Raw genomic sequence first — 22190 nt, 5'->3', positions numbered from 1 at the left:
GCGCATACGGTGACATACGGGAGCGCGAGCTTTTAGCTCCCCCCTGCCGTATGCGCTCCCGTATGGGACAAAACGTAGTGTGAACCCACCCTAAGGCTGCTTTCACACTATAAAGTTCTTCCGTTTTAAAGAGCCGTTATAATGTTCCGTTATGAAAACCCTTAAAAACGGCAGTTAAACGTCTGTTACAAAATCCCATCCGGCCATTACAAAATCCCATGAAAGTCTATGGGATTTTTACATTATCCATTTTAACCCGTCATAGCCCGTTATTAATTGACGTTATTTATGACGGGAGAAAAAAACGTTACATGCACTTATATATATTACATATATTTCTCCCTTCACAAATTAACATTCTTTATTAATAACGGGCTATGATGGATTAAAACGGATAATGTTAAAATCCCATAGACTTTAATAGGATTTTGTGACGGCCATTTTTAAGGGTTTTCATAACGGAACATTATAACGGCTCTTTAAAACGGAAGAACTTTATAGTGTGAAAACAGCCTAAGGAAACATATGCAAAATAAATAAATAAAAATAAACAAGCAAACAAATGTTGCCACCTTTGCTAACCCAACGCCAGACGCTTTTCTGCTCCAGAATTTATTCGAACACACACACAATGCAGATGGTGGACCTGCCCGAGACATGTGAATATGCAAGACCCAACGCTACAATACCTGGAAGAACGTTCCCTTTATTCTGCACCTACAATGAATACCGCCCGGGGCAAAGTAACAAAACTGTAAAAGTGTAGCAACACTCTTGGCAGGGTTCCCGGAAAGGTTGTCATAGCAACAGCAGTTTAACCTAAATAAAGTTTACATGCAGATGGGACCCAGCTGCTGTATCGGACGACCATTACAAACCGGACCCACACACACACACACACACGTCATGACCATTCGCTTTGCTACGGGCTGTTAAAAGGTTAAAACCATGCAAACTACTCCGCACTGGAGATCTATAGTATCGACATTCAGTGTGCCCCGTACATGCTCAATATTTTTTCCTTACCATTCGTTTCAACTCATCTGATCCTATAATTTACCATTGGCGACCCAATGGATTTCCCCGGTAAATGGGAGGTGAATCACATTTACCGTTTATAGCCTTTGTGGTGCGATAAATTATGGCACGAGAAACGTACAGTCCATCTACATCCAAGGACAAAAGCGAGAAGCTAGCCTACCATTTAAGCACGCTTCCAGGCCGTCAGACTGTTAAATCATTCATTACGGACCGGCGGCTATTACATGAATTAATAATTTATAGGAAGGATTCAGTCATCGACGATTTGTAAACCCGCCTTTGACAACTTAACTGCGACTTTTAACATCGCCTTAATCCTCAATGCGATTTTCTGACAGGTTGGTTGGTAAAGCTCGTAAGATGAGGTTAATTTAACCGTCAAATAATAGTATAATCCTATACAATGTGTAATGGACACTTACGTTTCGGTTGGTCATCTGGACGCCTGGACTGCTCATCTCGATTGATTCCTCCTCTTCCTCTTTTTCCCCATATTCCCTGCCCAGGAGGGTAAACCCATGCCTGCAGCAAACCCACCACCAGAAACCTTGTAAAGGCATTCAGAAGGGCCCCCTCCACCTCTCTCCTCCCCCCTCCCAAAGCCTGTGCTGGGGCTTAGGTGGCCAACATCTGACAATCTTTAGCCCCCAACTGAGAGTAAAGACTGGAACAGTTTCTGGGCTGTCAGATGCAATGTAGCAGAAAAAAGGCACGGGAGAAGAAATCTGTCAAATTAAAAGGGCGACAGAGAGACCCTCCTATGAAAAAGGCAACGCTGGCAGTCAAGGATGAAACGGGATGTTGCGCCAAACAGGTTCGTAGAAGATGGGTCCAAGTAAAACGTTTTATAATCCAAATTGCTTGAAGGTCTGGGAAAAGGATCCAGTGTTAGGAATGATCCGACAAGCCAGGAGGTGGGCAACCAACGATCAGGGTCCGCCACCGGAAGAACAGGACAATCGTGTTCTTCGGTTCTTGACCAGCCTTAGATTGGAAGGAAGGAGGGGTCCTGGCATCTGGTGGTGCCCACATCTGTAACCAACACAGCCTCACAACTGGCTGCGAGGCATGATCTCACCCCCGGTTAAGACTAAGCACTGTTCGGGTGGACTAGTGGTATTCTGATAATCCAAGAACGCACATCGGGGATTATAAAAAGGGTCCGTCGTAATCTGTGCCTTCTGAGGGCAAGGCCCGATGTCCGGCTGCAGATAAAGGATTGCAAGGGCCAGATGTCCAAGTAATGGTGCACAGGAACTCTGTTGGCTTTTACTTGGGTTCTACCGTCTCCTTTAAATCCATTAGTTGCTCCGTAGAAATCCCCCCACAAAAAATAAATATATATATATTATTTAAAAAAAAAAGTATTTAGTATTTTATGGAGGCAAAAGAAAAATTCAAAGCTGCAGATGAAGACGTGACTGCAGCTGTGTCTGTAAGTACTTCCTGATGAACATGGAGCGAGAAGGAAAAGAGTGGAGGGAGAATAAAAGGGAGGGAGTGGGAGGAGGGTGCTCCAGAATAGGGAGGGAGGGAGGCTGTCCTCCTCCAGTACATTATACAGGGAGATGCCCCACACTCACTACCATGTGGAGGGGGATGGGATCCACCACTGACCAATGTCAGGGAGCCTACGGGTGCCTGCCGCCAATAGCAAGGCGGAGGTGTGTCGCCAGGTTGTGCAAAACCCTGCTCTGAGTCTACAGCTTGTTGCATCATGTGCCCCTTGGCAGAGCACAGAGAAGGGGGGGCAGCCAGCTGCAGCAATGGGGCTGCCCCTGCATTTAACCCCTTACAGGCATTTTTTTTTTCTTTTTTCTTTTGGGTCCGAATGCAGATTAGACTAAAAAAGGTGGAAAAAAGCTGACTGTATATAGACTGGTTATTGTACGGCGACTATGGAACTACAGGTCCCAGCATGTCCTATGAATCTGGATACAACCGTTAGGAAGGGTATATCTGATGCCATGTCGCCGTAGGTCAGTGCATGTATGGAGGGCGACACCTATTAGAATAGAATAGCTATATGGAAATGTCATCGCTGGTATTATGCTATTGATCCTGTACGGATTGTTCGGGCTGGCGAATGGGATCGTGTAACCCAAAAAAAATAATAAAAAGCTCCGTCGCGCAAGCCCTCCAGCTGAATGGGCGGAGGAAAAGGCGTCGGGTCATGTTCACATAAGTGCATAATGGCACTTTAGCCCCAAACTTAGAGCCTAAGAATTAAGTGCGGTGTTTCCCAACTGGGGTGCCTCCAGCTGTTGCAAAAACCACAACTCCCAGCTTGCCCAGGCAGCCCTTTGGCATGTTGGGGGTTGCAGTTTTGCAACAGCTGGAGGCACCTTGGTTGTAAAAAAAAACAAAAAAACACTGCCAGGTGACCCAAAAGCTGACGTTTTGAGAATGATGCCCCTCCTGCTGCAACAAAGTCATATTAAGTAAATGCAAATAGCTGACAAAGTATGATGGGTTGGGTTATGTGAACATGGTCTAGTGCGAGATCTAGTGCAGCATTTTCCAACCAGGGTTCCCCCAGCTGTTGCAAAACTACAATTCCCAGCATGCCCGTTCGGCTGTCCGAGCATGCTGGGAGCTGTAGTTTTGCAACAGCTGGAGGCACGCTGGTTGTAAGACAGCTGGAGGCACCCCGGTTGGGTCGCAGCATGTCCACAAAGGCAGTTCCTGTGAGCAATGGTGTACATAGAAGAAAGGGGGCCCCATAGTAAATATCGTAAGGGCCTCTTATTATGGTGCCAATACCCCCCTCCATAAATTTGCTGACAATGCAGTTCCCTAGAGAGAGGAGTTCTGTACAGGTACTTACCAAAAGAAAGAGGATTGGGACCACCCAGGACGGGGCCAAAGGATAGGGGTAAGATGTCTGATCGCAGGGGTCCTGCCGCTGGGACCCCCTGCGATCTCTGCTGCGGCACCCCAGTAATCCGATGCACGGAGCGAACCTCGTTCCCTGCCGGACGACTAGCGATGCGGCGCCGGAGGCTTGTGACATAACGTCCACGACTCCTTCCATAGACTTGTATTGAGGGGGCGTGGCCGTGACGTCACGATCCTCCGGCGCCAGGTACTACAGGGAGATGGCGGGGGGTCCCCAGTGGCAGGACCTCCGCAATCAAACATCTTATCCCTTATCCTTTGAATAAGGGATAAGATGTCTAGGGTCAGAGTACCCCTTTAAGGGGCTGCAGTAGTAGCAGTCACACTGGAGTCCAGATGCCTGAGGGGCCACAAGACTCCTCTGCTATATAAGGAAGTTCTTGTCTTATAAAGGGCACATAGCAGGTGGGGGCCCTGGAACAGATTTTGCACTGGGGCCCAGGAGCCTTAGAGCCCGTTCACACTAGGAAATATCCGCCCCAAGAAATTCTGGGCGTACATTCCGTGCGCAGCAGGTGCCGTCTGAAGCAATTGGCCATGGGATCTTTCCGACATGCGCCGTTTTCACTGACAGCAATGCATTTTGGGCGAAAGAATGAACGTGGTAATTCCAGAAATTTCAATTTGTGTGGCGGAATTTTCTGCCATGAAATTCAGAATCCCCTTAAAGGGGTACACCGCCCCTAGACATCTTATCAGCTATCTAAAAGGATAGGGGATAAGATGTCTGATCGCGGGGGTCCAGCCGCTGGAACCTGGCGTTCGTTAAGAACGCTGGGTGAAGGCGGCGGGGTTGTGACGTCACGCCACGCTCCTTCAATGAAAATCTATGGGAGGGGGCGTGACGCCCCCTCCCATAGCCTTTTATTGAGGGGACGTGGCGTGACGTCACGAGGGGGCGTGGTCGTGACGTCACCACCCCGCTGTCTGCTCCAATCGTTCGGAACAATATCATGTTGTAATACAGTCTTGTGTGAGGAAGAATACAAAGTGGTGTCCAAACTGTGGCCCTCCAGATGTTGCAAAACTACAACTCCCAGCATGCCCGGACAGCCGTTGGCTGTCCGGGCATGCTGGGAGTTGTAGTTTTGCAACATCTGGAGGGCCATAGTTTGGACACAACTGCCCTAGAGGTTTCACACATTGGGGGGAGATTTATCAAAAACTGTGCAGAGGAAAAGTTGTGCAGTTGCCCATAGCAACCAATCAGATCGCTTCTTTCATTTTTAAAGAGACCTGTGGAAAATGAAAGAAGCGATCTGATTGGTTGCCATGGGCAACTGCACAACTCTTCCTCTGCACAGTTTTTGATAAATCTCCCCCTATATAATGTCTCCTATATCACGACAACAATGGATGAGCGCACGGGATGCGATTACATTACACGCGATAACAATGTATGTTTTGTTTTTTTGTTTTTTTCTTGTGTAAAGTCAGCAAAAATTGACAACACACAACACACTTTAAAAGCCCAGCTTTATCAAACTGTGTGAGAGAACAAGTGGAGTGATTTTCCCATAGCAACCAATCACAGCTCAGCTTTCACTTTACCACAGCTCCTTAGCTGACATGTGATTGGTTGCTATGGGAAAATCACTCCACATTTTCTCTCACACAGTTTGATAAAGCTGGGCCATACCAAATTTACCTGTATTGTGGTAGTGCTGGGCGGTGTACTGGTTCATACCGAATACCAGTATGTTTTTTCTGTATGATGTGGATTTTTCCTATACCGCAATACCGGTCGCCTGGCTTTTAGCGCTTGCAGGGGGAGGTGACAGCTTCCGGCTCGCAACTTAATAGTTTCCATCGCCACGGCCCGCATCTCATTCATTTAAAGCACTGGCGGGCCGCATCTCATTCATTTAAAGCGCCGCGGCCCGCATCTCATTCATTTAAAGCGTTGGCAGCCCGCATCTCATTCATTTAAAGCGCCGGCGGCCCGCATCTCATTCATTTAAAGCGCCGTGGCCCGCATCTCATTCATTTAAAGCGCCGTGGCCCGCATCTCATTCATTTAAAGCGCCGCGGCCCACATCTCATTCATTTAAAGCGTTGGCGGCCCGCATCTCATTCATTTAAAGCGTTGGCGGCCCGCATCTCATTCATTTAAAGCGTTGGCGGCCCGCATCTCATTCATTTAAAGCACCGGCGGCCCACATCTCATTCATTTAAAACGCTGTGGCCCGCATCTCATTCATTTAAAACGCTGTGGCCCACATCTCATTCATTTAAAGCGCCGTGGCCCGCATCTCATTCATTTAAAGCGCCGTGGCCCGCATCTCATTCATTTAAAGCGCCGTGGCCCGCATCTCATTCATTTAAAGCGCCGTGGCCCACATCTCATTCATTTAAAGCGCTGCGGCCCACATCTCATTCTTTTAAAGCGTTGGCGGCCCGCATCTCATTCATTTAAAGCGCCGGCGGCCCGCATCTCATTCATTTAAAGCGCCGTGGCCCGCATCTCATTCATTTAAAGCGCCGTGGCCCGCATCTCATTCATTTAAAGCGCCGCGGCCCACATCTCATTCATTTAAAGCGTTGGCGGCCCGCATCTCATTCATTTAAAGCGTTGGCGGCCCGCATCTCATTCATTTAAAGCGTTGGCGGCCCGCATCTCATTCATTTAAAGCACCGGCGGCCCACATCTCATTCATTTAAAACGCTGTGGCCCGCATCTCATTCATTTAAAACGCTGTGGCCCACATCTCATTCATTTAAAGCGCTGTGGCCCGCATCTCATTCATTTAAAGCGCCGTGGCCCGCATCTCATTCATTTAAAGCGCCGCGGCCCACATCTCATTCATTTAAAGCGTTGGCGGCCCGCATCTCATTCATTTAAAGCGTTGGCGGCCCGCATCTCATTCATTTAAAGCGTTGGCGGCCCGCATCTCATTCATTTAAAGCACCGGCGGCCCGCATGTCATTCATTTAAAGCGTCGGCGGCCTGCATCTCATTCATTTAAAGCGCCGTGGCCTGCATCTCATTCATTTAAAGCGCCGTGGCCCGCATCTCATTCATTTAAAGCGCCGCGGCCCACATCTCATTCATTTAAAGCGTTGGCGGCCCGCATCTCATTCATTTAAAGCGTTGGCGGCCCACATCTCATTCATTTAAAGCGCCGGCGGCCCGCATCTCATTCATTTAAAGCATCAGCGGCCTGCATCTCATTCATTTAAAGCGCCGGCGGCCCGCATCTCATTCATTTAAAGTGCCAGCGGCCCGCATCTCATTCATTTAAAGCGCCGGTGGCCCGCATCTTATTCATTTAAAGCGCCAGCGGCCCGCAACTCATTCATTTAAAGCGCCGGCAGCCAGTATCTCATTCATTTAAAGTGGCGAGGGCCGCATCTCATTAATTTAAAGCACCGGCGGCCCATATCTCATTCATTTAAAGTGCCGGCGGCCTGCATCTCATTCATTTAAAGCGTCGGCGGCCTGCATCTCATTCATTTAAAGCGCCGGCGGCCCGCATCTCATTCATTTAAAGCGCCGGCAGCCAGTATCTCATTCATTTAAAGTGCCGGCGGCCTGCATCTCATTCATTTAAAGCACCGGTGGCCTGCATCTCATTCATTTAAAGCGCCGGCGGCCTGCATCTCATTCATTTAAAGCGCCGGCAGCCAGTATCTCATTCATTTAAAGTGCCGCGGGCCGCATCTCATTAATTTAAAGCATCGGCGGCCCGCATCTCATTCATTTAAAGTGTCGGCGGCCCGCATCTCATTCATTTAAAGCGCCGGTGGCCCGCATCTCATTCATTTAAAGTGCCAGCGGCCCGCATCTCATTAATTTAAAGCACCGGCGGCCCATATCTCATTCATTTAAAGTGCCGGCGGCCCGCATCTCATTCATTGAAAGCGGCGGTGGCGGCCCGCAACTCATTCATTTAAAGCGCTGGTGGCCCGCAACTCCTTCGTTTTAAGTGCCGGCGGCTCGCAAGGTAATCATTTCCAGCGCTGCGGTCTGGGGGACAGCGGGGGGGGGGGGGGGGGGGGGTATTGGTTGTTTAGAGAAATATAGCAGCGCCCGGGGGTCACATATTAGTTCCTCAGGTTGGGGGGGGGTGAGATTGGGGTAGGCGGTAAATACCGTTAAATACCGTGGAACCGCCATAATTTACAAAAATACTGTGATATACATTTTTGGTCATACCGCCCAGCACTATATTGTGGAGAGGGAGCTGTATGGACATGTCCTACCCTATTGTCTGTGCCTACATGGCTTACAGATCCCATTAGAAGTCGCACGTATTGTACTTTTCACACACTGCGATTAAGAGAGTCATCAATTGTTTTACAGACTTAATAGGATCAAGATCTTACAAAGTCAGAATGGTTTCCCCAGACAGCACTTTCCTCCTATAAAACACTATAGGATTTTCCAGTCCACCCTACAGGCTACTCGCGCTCGGCACAGTAATTGCTATATGTCTTTCAAAGGAATCCTTTACTTTCATGTCTGGATTACCCTCCCACACACTGATAGGACCCCAGAGACATCTGTAGGATCAACAATAGGATTTTTATGGGAATTCCTTAATCCCAGCTCAGGCCCCTGTTGGTTTGGAGATGTGGAAATGGGGTTAACCACTGTAAAGAAACCACAGATACCTCAATATTTGGCAGCGTTCACTGCATGTGAATGTACTCAGTCAGCGAAATCCATCGGTGTATCAGATGTATGTGTATATAACTAGAAAGAAACGAAAAAGGTAGAAACATTTTTTACTTAGTTTATACATAGATCAATTGCTATGATAAACATGAAAAATTGGGAATAACTGGACCCCAATCACTGCTGTGCAAAAAACACCTGACAAATTTAGTATTAGGAAAAATAAATATAGAATTTTTTTTTTTATTATATATATATATATATATATATATATATATATATATATATATATATAGATTCCAACAATAAGTCCAACAGCACTCACGGGTTCATGTAAAAAACACAACAGTGTTTATTTAAACCATGTTCCAACGCATTGGAACATGGTTTAAATAAACACTGTTGTGTTTTTTACTTGAACCCGTGAGTGCTGTTGGACTTATTGTTGGAATCTATGGAAGTGGTCTGCGACTGGGACCACGTTTCTTTCCTATTGCACCCGGATTACTATCTCAAGACTTACAGTGGTTGTGCTGTCCTCCGCCATTTGTAAATATATATATATATATATATATATATATATATATATACACATACTAGCTGAGTACCCGGCGTTGCCCGGTTTTTCCTTCCTCATCCTTGTTGGGGAGGAAAATCAACAAAGGAGGAAGCTTTTGACTTCAAATCCCATCCCTATATATTGTTGTCATATCCCAACCCCATATCCCATCCTCATATCCCATCCTCCTATCCCGACCTCCTATCCCGTCCTCCTATCCCGTCCTCCTATCCCGTCCTCCTATCCTGACCTCCTATCTCAACCTGCTATCCGATCCTCCTATCCCATCCTCCTATCCCGACCTCCTATCCCGTCCTCCTATCCCATCCTCCTATCTTGACCTCCTATCCCGTCCTTCTATCCCGTCCTCCTATCTCGACCTCCTATCTCGACCTCCTATCCCGACCTCCTATCCCGTCCTCCTATCCCGACCTCCTATCCCGACCTCCTATCTCGACCTCCTATCCCGACCTCCTATCTTCACCTCCCTCCTATCCCGTCCTCATATCCCGACCTCCCAACTCGACCTCCTATCCCGTCCTCCTATCCCGTCCTCCTATCTTGACCTCCTATCCCGACCTCCCATCCCGTCCTCCCATCCCAACCCGTAATATGTCTACCAGGTATTGAAGTACCTCCAGTCGTATAGAAGTTATGTGAGAACATACATTTCCCATTGATTTGCATTGGACTTTAAACAAAAACTCTGACCCTCACAAATGGGGGTAGTTAAGGGTTAATCTAACTATCCTATATTTTAAGTGGACATATAAGTAACATGTGACCAAGTATTATCGAAATATCTTCAGCCGTTTGGAAGTTATGCAGTAACATATATTTCCCATAGACTTGTATGGAACTTTAAACATAAACCCCGAGTAAGGGGTGCGTAAGGGTTAAATCACCTATCCTATGTTTGTTGTTGACATATAAGTAACATGTGTGCCAAGTTCCATGTTAATATCTTTAGCCGTTTTTAAGTTTTTGTGGAACATACATACACACACACATGTTGAATTTATATATATATATATATATATATATATATATATATATATATATATATATGCAAATCAAAAAATGTTGCAGTATTTTGTAATATCTTTTTTGTTGGACTAACAAAATTTTGTAGAAACAAGATTTTGGGATTCCTCCCTTTATCAAGTCCAAAGCAAATCTAAGCTCATAAGCAAAAGACATGGGTTAAAATGTCACAAACATGCAGGGGTTAAGACAATTGATGTGGAGAATTCACACTATGATAGGCCATAAATTGTCCTGCTATGGAATATTCACACCAAGATAGGCCATAAATTGTCCTGCTATGGAGAATTCACACTAAGATAGGCCATATATTGTCCTGCTATGGAATATTCACATCAAGATAGGCCATAAATTGTTCTGCTATGGAGAATTCACACTAAGATAGGCCATAAATTGTCCTGCTATGGAGAATTCACACTAAGATAGACCATAAATTGTCCTGCTATGGAGAATTCACACTAAGATAGGCCATAAATTGTCCTGCTATGGAGAATTCACACTAAGATAGACCATAAATTGTCCTGCTATGGAGAATTCACACTAAGGGTGCATTCACACCACGTTTTTGCAATACAGTTCTCGTATCAGGTTTTGGATGAAAAACGGATTCCTCAAAACCTGACTAAACTGTATCAAAACATGTGTACAAATTTCAATCCGTAAACCGTGTACTGTTTGAAAAATGATGTTCGGTTGCATCCGTTTTTTGAGAAAAAAACGTATAAGTTTTTAACTTTTCACTCCATTTTGAAAAAGTTTCACTTGTTTGATTGAAAAAATAACTGTGCAAAGTCAAAAAAACGTATGGTGAAAACCGGATGGAACCGTATGCACATACGGTTCTGTATGGTTCCCATTGACTCCCATGTTAAAAAAAAAAAGTATACGGTTTAATACAGTTTTTCACCCGGACCAAAAACCGTGGTAGGCTACGGTTTTGGGCACGGGAAAAAAACCTGACAAAACCGTACAGGATGCAAAATGGACACAACCTGATCCATCGTTTGGTATACGGTTTTCAATAGAGAGTCAATGCATATGGTTTTCAATATGGTTCCTTACGGTTTTCACATTGACAACGTATACGGGAACTGTATTGCAATAATGTGGTATGAATGCACCCTAAGATAGGCCATAAATTGTCCTGCTACGGAGATTTCACACTAAGATAGGCCATAAATTATCCTGCTACGGATAATTCACACTAAGATAGGCCATAAATTGTCCTGCTACGGAGAATTCACACTAAGATAGGCCATAAATTGTCCTGCTATGGAGAATTCACACTAAGATAGGCCACATATTGATACTGTAACATTTTATGATTTGCATCTGCATCACTGGACTAATACGGCTACTCAAGTTTACTATATATATATATATATATATATATATATATATATATATATATATACAGTATTTTTTTTTTTTTTTTTATGTTGCAAATTATTATTCTATTTTATTATTTTTGCAATTGCAAGGATCAACTTGTTGGAAGAAAAGAAAAAATGCTATTGTTAAAAAATTTATCCTGAGAAGGAGCACAGAGAAAAATCTATCACGACCCATCGGAAATCAGTGAAGTTCACAGACCATTAGGCTACATGTTCACATGATGGAATTTCCGTTTGGAAGTCCGCATCGGAATCCTGCACGGAGGTTCCGCAGCAGCAGAGTGCTATTGATTTCAATGGGATGCTGCTGCGCAGTGCACATGGCGGAATTTGCACGCCGAAAACATCTGGCATGGAAATTCAAATTCCGGTGTTCGCAAAAAAGAATAGACATGTCTATTCTTTCTGTTTATTCGGCATGGATTGCATTGCTGTCTATGAGACGGCACATTTCCGAGCGGTCCCAGCCCTGTGTTCTGGTGGGGCTCCGCTGTCAGGGGAATGTCCACATGGAGATTTTCCGTGCAGACATTCCCCCCGTGTAAACATAGACTTAGGCTAGGTTTACACTACGGAATCTCCGGGCGGAAATTTTCTGCCCGGAGATTCCATAGTGTGAACCTAGCCTAAGTCCGAGTGCGGCCAGCGCTGACTGAATCAGTCGGCGATAGGACCACGTGGACACTGCAGTCTCCAATAGACTGCAATGTGTTCCGTGAGTATTTCCGCCTGAAGAATGAGCAACGCCATTCTTGAGGCGGAAATTTTCAAGCAGATTTTCCGTTCACAAATTCCGCTTCACTAATTCTGAAGTGTGAATTTGTGAATGGAAACCCATTCACTATACTATGCATTTTAGTAAGCGGAATTTCTGCCTGCAATTTCAAAGCCTTAGGTTATGTTCACAAGCGGAATTTCCACATTTTCATAGAAATTCAGAATTGTGGAATTCAAGCCCCATTGATTTAAACAGGATTCCGTTGCGAAATTCCACAAAATATAAGACTAGTCTTATATTTCGACAGAATGCGGAAAACAGAATTCCCACCGCATAAATCCTGCTGTATCAATTTGAAGTAAATTACGGCAGAATTTTCATCTGAATTCTTCTGTGGAATTTAGTACGGAAGTTCCGCCATGTGAACATACCCTTAGGTGTGTTTACACGGCGGTTTGTTTGCCGGAAAATGGAGGCAGGCAGAACATGCTGGCGCTAGGATCACAAAGTAATGTGTTGTGTTCATAGACAGCAATGCATTACCAAGCGGATTGGGACAGCAAAGATCCAGCATGCCCGACCACTTTCTCCACCATTGTCATCGGGAGGCGCCATACCTCTTAAATAGTTGGCCGGACCCACGTGAAGGTGGCTAGTTCCGCCAACATTAGCAAAAGGTGCATGGGAACCTTTAGTGGTATAAGGACATATAAGGACATGTAAGGACATGTCTTGGGACTGGACTGGTCTCTTTAAAGGGGTACTCCACCCCTAGACATCTTATCCACTATCCAAAGGATAGGGGATAAGATGTCAGATCGCCGCGGTCCCGCTGCTGGGGACCCCCGGGATTGCCGCTGCGGCACCCCGCTGTCATTGTTCGCTCTGCCCGTAATGACGGGCAGTACAGGGGCCGGAGCATTGTTAAGTCACGGCTCCGCCCCTTGTGACGTCACGGCCCGGCCCCCTCAATACGAGTCTATGGGAGGGGGCGTGGCGGTCGTCACGCCCCTGCCATAGACTTGTATTAAGGGGCGGGCCGTGATGTCACGAGGGGCGGAGGCATGACGTAACGATGCTCCGACCCCTGTACTGCCCATCATTACGCACATAGCGAACTCGCTCTGTGCAGTAATGATGGCGGGGTGCCGCAGCGGCAATCCCGGGGGGTCCCCAGCAGCGGGACTGCGGCGATCTGACATCTTATCCCCTAACGGATCCCCAGTGTTTTTAACGCTGCGGATCCGTTTCGCGTAACCCTACCCTAAGAGGGTACATATTTTGCTGAAGATTTTCTGCAGCAGATTTTTCTACCCATTGAAGTCAATGGGTAGCAAAATCATTTGTAGAAATATGAAGCAAAATACGCACGTGTGAACGTACCTTTAGGATCTGTTCACACTGGCGAATTTCCTGCGTATATTCCGCAGCAGCATTTTTCTTCAAGTGGTTTAGAAGAAAATCTGCAATAGTGGCAGATTTGCAGACTTTCTACAGAACCATTAAAGTCGGAGGGGGAGATTTATCAAAACCTGTCCAGAGGAAAAGTTGCCCAGTTGCCCATAGCAACCAATCAGATCACTGCTTTCATTTTTGAAAAGGCCTCTGAAAAATGAAAGAAGAAATCTGATTGGTTGCTATGGGCAACTCAGCAACTTTTCCTTGGGAAAGATTTTGATAAATCTCCCCCAGTGTTTCTCAACCAGGGTGCCTCCAGCTGTTGCAAAACTACAACTCCCAGCATGCCCGGACAGCCGAAGGTACCTTGGTTGGGAAACACTGATTTAATTCAATGATAGAAGAATCTGCAGGAAATCCGCCCTTGTGAACAGACCCTAAGGGGGTGCACTAATGCAGATTTTCTGCTGACCTATTAAAATCAATGGTAGGAATATCTGCACAAAATTCGCCCATGTTTATAAACCCTCAGGCCATGTTCACATGGTGTAATGTTTGCGGAATGCCCAGCAGACACCTCACAAACAGGGCCGATCAAAAATGTCTCCTTAGACAGCAATTCCGAGTGAATTCCACAGAAAGAATTGACATGTTTAAGGGGTACTCCACTTCCCCAGCATTTAGAACATTTAAAGGGGTACTCCGGCCCTAAGACATCTTATCCCCTATGCAAAGGATAGGGGATAAGATGTCTGACCGCCGCTGGGGACCCCCGCAATCTTGCATTCGGCACCCACCTCTTTGAGCTGCACGCCGCGCTGCCAGCTCACAAACTGCCGGGTGCCAACCACGGGGCCGGAGTATCATTGCAGTTTTTTGAGCTGGCAGTGCGGCGTGCAGCTCAAAGAGGTCAGACATCTTATCCCCTATCCTTTGGATAGGGGATAAGATGTCTTAGGGCCGGAGTACCCCTTTAATTCCAAATACTGGGTGCGGAGGTCATGATGTCATGACCACGCCCCTCACGACATCACACCACACCCCCACTATGGGATGTCTTAGGGCCGGAGTACCCCTTTAATTCCGAATGCTGGGTGCGGAGGTCATGATGTCACGACCACGCCCCTCACGACATCACACCACACCCCCTCTATGGGACTTGCATTGAGGGGTCATGGTATGTCATCACGAGGGGCGTGGTCATGACATCATGACCTCCGCGGAGTGGAGTACCCCTTTAATTCTTTCTGTAAAGACCAGAATTGTGATTGCAGCGGCAAATGTTTCCGCCACAGAAACCCCACTGGATGTACAGTGCAGCCAAATCCCATTGAACCTGGCCTTACAGTGTATAGGATTTCATGGCCATCTAAAGGTCTCCATAATAGTCTGACAATTGAGTCTCGTATCCATGAGTCATCGAGGGTCTTCTTACCACTAATGGATTTTATAAAGCGGTAGATAATCAGGACAATTCAGAGAGAATCAGGGATCATTGCGGTGTAATTGTGAGGATCAGTGCGGTGTAATTGTAAGGATCAGTGCGGTGTAATTGTGAGGATCAGTGCGGTGTAATTGTGAGGATCAGTGCGGTGTAATTGTGAGGATCAGTGCGGTGTAACTGTAGGGATCATTGCGGTGTAATTGTGAGGATCAGTGCGGTGTAATTGTGAGGATCAGTGCGGTGTAATCGTGAGGATCAGTGTGGTGTAATCGTGAGGATCAGTGCGGTGTAATTGTGAGGATCAGTGCGGTGTCACTGTGAGGATCAGTGCGGTGTAATCGTGAGGATCAGTGCGGTGTAATTGTGAGGATCAGTGCGGTGTAATTGTGAGGATCAGTGCGGTGTAATCGTGAGGATCAGTGCGGTGTAATCGTGAGGATCAGTGCGGTGTAATTGTGAGGATCAGTGCGGTGTAATCGTGAGGATCAGTGTGGTGTAATCGTGAGGATCAGTGCGGTGTAATTGTGAGGATCAGTGCGGTGTAATCGTGAGGATCAGTGCGGTGTAATCGTGAGGATCAGTGCCGTGTAATCGTGAGGATCAGTGCGGTGTAATCGTGAGGATCAGTGCCGTGTAATCGTGAGGATCAGTGCGGTGTAATTGTGAGGATCAGTGCCGTGTAATTGTCAGGATCAGTGCCGTGTAATTGTCAGGATCAGTGCGGTGTAATTGTGAGGATCAGTGCGGTGTAATCGTGAGGATCAGTGCGGTGTAATTGTGAGGATCAGTGCGGTGTAATCGTGAGGATCAGTGCGGTGTAATCGTGAGGATCAGTGCGGTGTAATTGTGAGGATCAGTGCGGTGTAATCGTGAGGATCAGTGCGGTGTAACGGTGAGGATCAGTGCGGTGTAATCGTGAGGATCAGTGCGGTGTAATCGTGAGGATCAGTGCGGTGTAATCGTGAGGATCAGTGCGGTGTAATCGTGAGGATCAGTGCGGTGTAATTGTCAGGATCAGTGCGGTGTAATTGTCAGGATCAGTGCGGTGTAATCGTGAGGATCAGTGCGGTGTAATCGTGAGGATCAGTGCGGTGTAATTCCGCTTCTCATCACACGGGTTATTTTAAGTAACAACTAAATCCTGTTATACAAATGACATTTTACAATGGGAGTGAAGCTGCTCACAATAGAACAGTGGTCCACAAACTGTGGCCCTCCAGATGTTGCAAAACTACAATTCCCAGCATGCCTGGACAGCCGTAGGCTGTCCAGGCATGCAGGGAATTGTAGTTTTGAAACATCTGGAGGGCCACAGTTTGGGGACCACTGCAATAGAAGGTCAAAGGACAAACTAGTGAATGAAAGCAGTTGTGATAAATTATACATATGTTTTGTCCTCACTAACCAGCTGGCACCTATACACCCTTGTTATAGCTATTGAATGAAAGGTGACTGTTACTGAAGTATAGTTTGGGGGGGGGGCACCCTGACTGACCCAGGTGCTATCCCACCCTTCACATCCATCCCCACAGTAACTAATAATCACACTGACATTCATCCCCTGTTGACCTCTGACCTCTCCTACCTCACAGCCCTGTATCACTGCCACTCACAGCAGCAGGATAACAGCTCCTTGGAGGCTGCTGGGCTAAAGGACCTTCCATGACCTCTGACCGTGTGGTCAGTCACATGTGGGGGAGGAGTCAGGCTGAATATCCTGTGGTAACTGTACTGCTAGGAAGGGAGCAGTGTACAGGTATTGACTGATGTGGATATAGAGTGCATGTAGCAGAGCTGAGTGTGCCTGTGTGTGCAGTGCAGATAGAAAGCTGTGTGTGTGTAGTGCATGTAGTAGAACTATGTGTGGGCAGTGCATGTAGCAGAGCTGTGTGTGCGTGCGTGTGTGTGCAGTGCAGATAGAAAGCTGTGTGTGTGTGTGCGCAGTGCATGTAACAGCTGTATGTGTGCAGTGCATGTAGTAGAACTATGTGTGGGCAGTGCATGTAACAAAGCTGTGTATGTGGAGTGCATATAGTAGAGTTGTGTATGTGCATTGCATGTAGCAGAGCAGTGTGTGCAGTGCTTGTAACAGAGTTGTGTGTGTGCAGTGCATGTAACAGAGCTGTGTGTGTGCAGTGCATGTAACAGAGCTGTGTGTTCAGTGCTTGTAACAGCTGTGTGTGCAGTGCATGTAACAGAGCTGTGTGTGCAGTGCATGTAACAGAGCTGTGTGTGCAGTGCATGTAACAGAGCTGTGTGTGCAGTGCATGTAACAGAGCTGTGTGTGCAGTGCATGTAACAGCTGTGTGTGTGCAGTGCATGTAACAGCTGTGTGTGCAGTGCATGTAACAGAGCTGTGTGTGTGCAGTGCATGTAACAGAGCTGTGTGTGTGCAGTGCATGTAACAGAGCTGTGTGTGTGTGCAGTGCATGTAACAGAGCTGTGTGTGTGTGCAGTGCATGTAGCAGAGCTGTGTGTGTAGTGCATGTAGCAGAGCTGTGTGTGTGCAGTGCATGTAGAAGAGCTGTGTGCAGTGCATGTAGAAGAGCTGTGTGTGCAGTGCATGTAGAAGAGCTGTGTGTGTGCAGTGCATGTAGTAGAGTTGTGTATGTGCATTGCATGTAGCAGAACAGTGTGTGCAGTGCTTGTAACAGAGCTGTGTGTGCAGTGCACGTAACAGAGCTGTGTGTGTGCAGTGCACGTAACAGAGCTGTGTGTGTGCAGTGCATGTAACAGAGCTGTGTGTTCAGTGCTTGTAACAGAGCTGTGTGTGTGCAGTGCATGTAACAGAGCTGTGTGTGTGCAGTGCATGTAACAGAGCTGTGTGTGTGCAGTGCATGTAACAGAGCTGTGTGTGTGCAGTGCATGTAACAGAACTGTGTGTGTGCAGTGCATGTAACAGAGATGTGTGTGTGCAGTGCATGTAACAGAGCTGTGTGTGCAGTGCATGTAACAGAGCTGTGTGTGTGCAGTGCATGTAACAGAGCTGTGTGTGTGCAGTGCATGTAACAGAGCTGTGTGTGTGCATGTAACAGAGCTGTGTGTGTGCAGTGCATGTAACAGAGCTGTGTGTGTGCAGTGCATGTAACAGAGCTGTGTGTGTGCAGTGCATGTAACAGAGCTGTGTGTGTGCAGTGCATGTAACAGCTGTGTGTGTGCAGTGCATGTAACAGAGCTGTGTGTGCAGTGCATGTAACAGAGCTGTGTGTGCAGTGCATGTAACAGAGCTGTGTGTGTGCAGTGCATGTAACAGAGCTGTGTGTGCGCAGTGCATGTAACAGAGCTGTGTGTGCGCAGTGCATGTAACAGAGCTGTGTGTGCGCAGTGCATGTAACAGAGCTGTGTGTGCGCAGTGCATGTAACAGAGCTGTGTGTGTGTACAGTGCATGTAACAGAGCTGTGTGTGTGCAGTGCATGTAACAGAGCTGTGTGTGCAGTGCATGTAACAGAGCTGTGTGTGCAGTGCATGTAACAGAGCTGTGTGTGTGCAGTGCATGTAACAGAGCTGCGTGTGTGTGTGCAGTGCATGTAACAGCTGTGTGTGCAGTGCATGTAACAGAGCTGTGTGTGTGCAGTGCATGTAACAGAGCTGTGTGTGTGTGTGCAGTGCATGTAACAGTGCTGTGTGTGCAGTGCATGTAACAGAGCTGTGTGTGCAGTGCATGTAACAGAGCTGTGTGTGCAGTGCATGTAACAGAGCTCTGTGTGTGCAGTGCATGTAACAGAGCTCTGTGTGTGCAGTGCATGTAACAGAGCTGTGTGTGTGCAGTGCATGTAACAGAGCTGTGTGTGTGCAGTGCATGTAACAGAGCTGTGTGTGTGCAGTGCATGTAACAGAGCTGTGTGTGTGTGCAGTGCATGTAGCAGAGCTGTGTGTGTGCAGTGCATGTAGCAGAGCTGTGTGTGTGCAGTGCATGTAGAAGAGCTGTGTGTGTGCAGTGCATGTAGAAGAGCTGTGTGTGTGCAGTGCATGTAGAAGAGCTGTGTGTGCGCAGTGCATGTAGCAGAGCGGTCTGTGCGCAGTGCATGTAGCAGAGCGGTCTGTGCGCAGTGCATGTAGCAGAGTGGTGTGTGTGCAGTGCATGTAACAGAGCTGTGTGTGTGCAGTGCATGTAACAGAGCTGTGTGTGTGCAGTGCATGTAACAGAGCTGTGTGTGTGCAGTGCATGTAACAGAGCTGTGTGTGTGCAGTGCATGTAACAGAGCTGTGTGTGTGCAGTGCATGTAACAGAGCTGTGTGTGTGTGTGCAGTGCATGTAACAGAGCTGTGTGTGTGCAGTGCATGTAACAGAGATGTGTGTGTGCAGTGCATGTAACAGAGCTGTGTGTGCAGTGCATGTAACAGAGCTGTGTGTGTGTGCAGTGCATGTAACAGAGCTGTGTGTGTGCAGTGCATGTAACAGAGCTGTGTGTGCGCAGTGCATGTAACAGAGCTGTGTGTGCGCAGTGCATGTAACAGAGCTGTGTGTGCGCAGTGCATGTAACAGAGCTGTGTGTGTGCAGTGCATGTAACAGAGCTGTGTGTGTGTACAGTGCATGTAACAGAGCTGTGTGTGTGCAGTGCATGTAACAGAGCTGTGTGTGCAGTGCATGTAACAGAGCTTTGTGTGTGCAGTGCATGTAACAGAGCTGTGTGTGTGCAGTGCATGTAACAGAGCTGTGTGTGTGTGTGCAGTGCATGTAACAGCTGTGTGTGCAGTGCATGTAACAGAGCTGTGTGTGCAGTGCATGTAACAGAGCTGTGTGTGTGTGTGTGTGTGCAGTGCATGTAACAGTGCTGTGTGTGCAGTGCATGTAACAGAGCTGTGTGTGCAGTGCATGTAACAGAGCTGTGTGTGCAGTGCATGTAACAGAGCTCTGTGTGTGCAGTGCATGTAACAGAGCTGTGTGTGTGCAGTGCATGTAACAGAGCTGTGTGTGTGCAGTGCATGTAACAGAGCTGTGTGTGTGCAGTGCATGTAACAGAGCTGTGTGTGTGTGCAGTGCATGTAGCAGAGCTGTGTGTGTGCAGTGCATGTAGCAGAGCTGTGTGTGTGCAGTGCATGTAGAAGAGCTGTGTGTGCGCAGTGCATGTAGCAGAGCGGTCTGTGCGCAGTGCATGTAGCAGAGCGGTCTGTGCGCAGTGCATGTAGCAGAGTGGTGTGTGTGCAGTGCATGTAGCAGAGTGGTGTGTGTGCAGTGCATGTAGCAGAGCTGTGTGTGTTCAGTGTATGTAGCAGAGCTATGTGTGCAGTGCATGTAGCAGTGCTGTATGTGTGTGTGCAGTGCATGTATAGAGCTGTGTGTGTGTGCAGTGCATGTAGCAGAGCTGTACATATAAAGAGCTGTATGTGCCAGAAGAGGAAGGGGGTGTAGTAACAGCAATTTGGGGGTTTGAGTGGGAGAACATGAGGCACCGAGGTGGATTCACTTATGGGATATACTGTATATATAATGTGAGGGGTGGACTCACTTATGGGAGATACTGTGTATATATATATATATATAATGTGAGGGGTGGACTCTCTTATGGGGGATACTGTATATAATGTGAGGGGTGTAGTCACTTATGGGATATACTGTATATATAATGTGAGGGGTGGACTCACTTATGGGAGATACTGTATATATAATGTGAGGGGTGGACTCACTTATGGGAGATACTGTATATATAATGTGAGGGGTGGAGTCACTTATGGGAGATACTGTATATATAATGTGAGGGGTGGAGTCACTTATGGGATATACTGTATATATAATGTGAGGGGTGGACTCACTTATGGGAGATACTGTATATAATGTGAGGGGTGGACTCACTTATGGGAGATACTGTATATAATGTGAGGGGTGGACTCTCTTATGGGATATACTGTATATATAATGTGAGGGGTGGACTCACTTATGGGATATACTGTATATATAATGTGAGGGGTGGACTTACTTATGGGATATACTGTATATATAATGTGAGGGGTGGAGTCACTTATGGGATATACTGTATATATAATGTGAGGGGTGGACTCACTTATGGGAGATACTGTATATATAATGTGAGGGGTGGACTCACTTATGGGATATACTGTATATATAATGTGAGGGGTGGACTCACTTATTGGATATACTGTATATAATGTGAGGGGTGGACTCACTTATGGGATATACTGTTTATATAATGTGAGGGGTGGACTCACTTATGGGAGATATTGTATATATAATGTGAGGGGTGGAGTCACTTATGGGATATACTGTATATAATGTGAGGGGTGGACTCACTTATGGGAGATATTGTATATAATGTGAGGGGTGGACTCACTTATGGGAGAAACTGTATATATAATGTGAGGGGTGGAGTCACTTATGGGAGATACTGTATATATAATGTGAGGGGTGGAGTCACTTATGGGAGATACTGTATATATAATGTGAGGGGTGGAGTCACTTATGGGAGATACTGTATATATAATGTGAGGGGTGGAGTCACTTATGGGAGATACTGTATATAATGTGAGGGGTGGACTCACTTATGGGAGATACTGTTTATATAATGTGAGGGGTGGAGTCACTTATGGGATATACTGTATATAATGTGAGGGGTGGACTCACTTATGGGAGATACTGTATATATAATGTGAGGGGTGGAGTCACTTATGGGAGATACTGTATATATAATGTGAGGGGTGGACTCACTTATGGGAGATACTGTATATATAATGTGAGGGGTGGACTCACTTATGGGATATACTGTATATAATGTGAGGGGTGGACTCACTTATGGGAGATACTGTATATATAATGTGAGGGGTGGAGTCACTTATGGGAGATACTGTATATATAATGTGAGGGGTGGAGTCACTTATGGGATATACTGTATATATAATGTGAGGGGTGGACTCACTTATGGGAGATACTGTATATAATGTGAGGGGTGGACTCACTTATGGGATATACTGTATATATAATGTGAGGGGTGGAGTCACTTATGGGATATACTGTATATATAATGTGAGGGGTGGAGTCACTTATGGGAGATACTGTATATATAATGTGAGGGGTGGAGTCACTTATGGGACATACTGTATATATAATGTGAGGGGTGG

At 46.6% G+C, this 22190-nt stretch overlaps 1 protein-coding gene across 6 annotated transcripts in view; it reads right to left on the bottom strand.

Annotated features, from left to right (window-relative positions):
• The window catches only part of PLEKHH3 (pleckstrin homology, MyTH4 and FERM domain containing H3), a 169386-nt gene that overhangs the window by 98646 nt on the left and 48550 nt on the right, over nucleotides 1-22190 (bottom strand). The window contains exons 1-2 of one of the 6 annotated variants that reach the window (XM_056549092.1): nucleotides 16700-16764; nucleotides 8554-8635 (exon numbers count right to left, since the gene is read on the bottom strand). The exons of 3 other annotated variants lie outside the window; for them this stretch is intronic. Coding sequence is in view for 1 of the 3 variants with exons in the window: in XM_056549090.1 (XP_056405065.1) it covers nucleotides 1464-1601 (138 nt within the window). In the remaining 2 variants the exon portion in view is untranslated. Of the gene's footprint in view, nucleotides 1-1463; nucleotides 2491-8553; nucleotides 8636-16699; nucleotides 16765-22190 lie in introns of those variants that run through there. 2 more of the 6 variants (XM_056549091.1, XM_056549090.1) reach the window with 2 other exon arrangements.

Source organism: Hyla sarda, chromosome 12 (genome assembly GCF_029499605.1).
Source record: "Hyla sarda isolate aHylSar1 chromosome 12, aHylSar1.hap1, whole genome shotgun sequence".
NCBI lineage: Eukaryota > Metazoa > Chordata > Amphibia > Anura > Hylidae > Hyla > Hyla sarda.
This window is presented reverse-complemented; position numbering and strand designations above follow the sequence as displayed.